This window comes from Pteropus alecto, unplaced genomic scaffold, assembly GCF_000325575.1.
Source record: "Pteropus alecto unplaced genomic scaffold, ASM32557v1 scaffold1267, whole genome shotgun sequence".
Lineage (NCBI taxonomy): Eukaryota > Metazoa > Chordata > Mammalia > Chiroptera > Pteropodidae > Pteropus > Pteropus alecto.
The window spans coordinates 60,960-63,504 of NW_006439247.1; the positions used below are offsets into that span (position 1 = coordinate 60,960).

A 2,545-nucleotide genomic window follows, 5' to 3' on the forward strand; every position below is an offset into this window, starting at 1 on the left:
TTGCTTCTATTTTGCTTAAAAGTTTTAAATTTATGTTCATTGAGTGAGCTTATCCTATATCAAAAAAAATGTTACTCAGGTTTCGTTTGTAGCCGAAGAATATTTTTTAATCTCTAATGATCATACCCTGGTTTAGTCCAAGCTGCTTTTGGTCATACAGAACTTTCAAAAAATTAATTTTGTCATTATCTATTTGATTCCAGTAAGAATCTTATATTTATGTATTGAAATCATATTGTGAGCTAGTCTGGCCATGACCATGTTGCTCATGACGGCAAGATGACCCAGAAGACTAGGACCATCTTGCTGAGGTCAGTGCTGGTTGGACTGATGTTTATCTAACTCATTCAGCTGCATCATTGCACCCAGACCTTTCTCCTTCAACAACAAACAGGTTTAGGGCAGTATTGAGAACCTCCTTCTCTAGCTAAAACGGGAGGCTTTATGCACTGGTCAAGGTGTACTGGGAACTGGAGGCCCTTAAAGTTGTCAAACCTTTCAGCCCTTATGTACCCTGGACACATGTCAGTGTGGTTCCTAGAATTCCTCAATGGGTAGAGTCAAAAATTTACTTGAATGTAAAAATGAGTCTCAGATTGAATTATAAAAAAACATAAAAATAAATTTATGTTTATAAAATTTGTTTTTATATAATAACATATATATACATGTATAAAACACTAAAATGTCTAATTATATTTGTAAGAACTATTAAAATCAGCATGATTTTGGAAGAGAAAACAGACGGTTTCAAAGATATTCAGAGCTGAAAATTCAGCAATTCAATTGAGAATTAGAAAATTAGTTCTGATTTTCCTAAAATAAACAGGTTCATTAAATCTAACTATTTAGGAAGAATTTGAAAGACACGTGGTGATTTATTTTAACTCAAGATACAAACATAATACCTGGGAATCTCAGGGGACAATACTGTTTTATACACTGAGCTCAAGTATGGGGCATTTTTCATTGAAAAGAAGTTTATATTAGAAGGTCTCAACTGTGCTACCACACACAGTGCCTGCCTCCTTCCTGTCTGTGGTTCATGGGTTTTCCCGAAGTGTCTGAGCAGGTGGCTGCCTTTATGATTTTCCCGAAGTGTCTGAGCAGGTGGCTGCCTTTATGAAACTGAAGGTTTTTGTTAACCTTCCACTATCATTTTTATTACTGTGGACATTAACGACTCATTGTTTGGGTATGCCGAAGAGCACAGAAGTACTTCGCTGAGTCTGCCAGTTGCAAGGAAGAGATGGTGAGGCTGATGATTGTTTTTGTCTTTTGAAAGTTCACAGAGTACCGATCCCGCTTTGCATTTGTTCTAGAAGAGACCTGATAAATAAGGAAGACCATCTCTCCACTGGGAGGCTGTTTGTACCAGTATAAATGATAATAACTCAATGTGGTTTCATAGGTGCAGTCCATTGTCACAGCTTCTCCTTCCCGCCGTGTCACTGTAGTCTGTGCTTGGGTTACTCTCTCGGTCATGCTGAATCCTATTAAAAAAGAAAACAGTTTTGATCTTCTAAAATGTCTCAGACGGGTCATGAGGAATGGAATAATTTAAGACACAAGAACAAAGAAAAGAATCACACAGTGTTTCATTTCCCCTCCCCTCTTCCCTCTTAAAATCCTTCTTAGTTATAACTTGCCTAGTCCCATCCTTAAGCTCTAAGAGGAAGCTGAGGTCCCATGTTTAAGGCCACACTTACTGAAGCTAAAGGAGACCATGAGTGCCCACAGCAGGCCAGGACAGAGCATGATAGAAAGTCTTCTAGGTGAAATTTGTCTTGTTCTCACTTTAGCTCAGAGACTAGCCCTTCTCTGAGTGCCTGAGTGCAGAGTTCTTGGGGTTGTCAGGTGCCTCGTTCCTAGGCAGGAAGTAAAGATCATAGATAAAATGTTACACTGCTCTAGTCAAAGACTGAATGAAACATCTGCCCCACCACAGACTTTAGCACTGCTTTGATATTTTTCTGTAGCAATGCATTTGAAAAATGTCTATGATATCTAGCAAGGTACAAGAATAATTTTAATTACTTTTTTGTTATTGAATTCTCTCACTTGATACCATTTTGATAGGAGACTATATTCTGAATGATATAAATTTTTTTGAAATTTATAAAGTTTTTTAAATTAATTAAGTCTTCTAATCCAGAAGATAATCAACTTTGATAAATGTTCCAAGTGCGTTTGAACAGAATATGTATTCCGTTGTTTCGGGGTAAAATGTTTTACATATATAAATTAGATAAAGAATTATAATTTTCTTGGTCATAGTTTCTTTAAGTTTCTACTAAGACATGTGTATTATTACCTATCACTATGATTGCCTATTTGTTTATTGTTTTTAAAATAAATCAACAAATTCTACTGCTTAATTTCACTAATTCTTCTCTTTTACTTTTGATATTTCTTGAAGCTATGTTATGAAGTACATAAAAGATAGAATTGTTTCAGCTTTCTGGTAGATTTTGAACTTAATCATTTTGAAGCGTTGTCCTGTATCCACATTTGAAAGAATCTCTGTTAGAAGGACAAGGTCTTT

General features: G+C 35.8%; 1 gene segment (V, D, J or C); it reads right to left on the minus strand.

Annotated features, from left to right (window-relative positions):
* Window positions 1–1,176: 1,176 nt before the first annotated feature.
* Window positions 1,177–1,841, minus strand: LOC107195988. The segment is given in 2 exon segments: window positions 1,177–1,493; window positions 1,710–1,841. Coding segments are annotated over 2 exon segments (366 nt in total).
* Window positions 1,842–2,545: the final 704 nt, after the last annotated feature.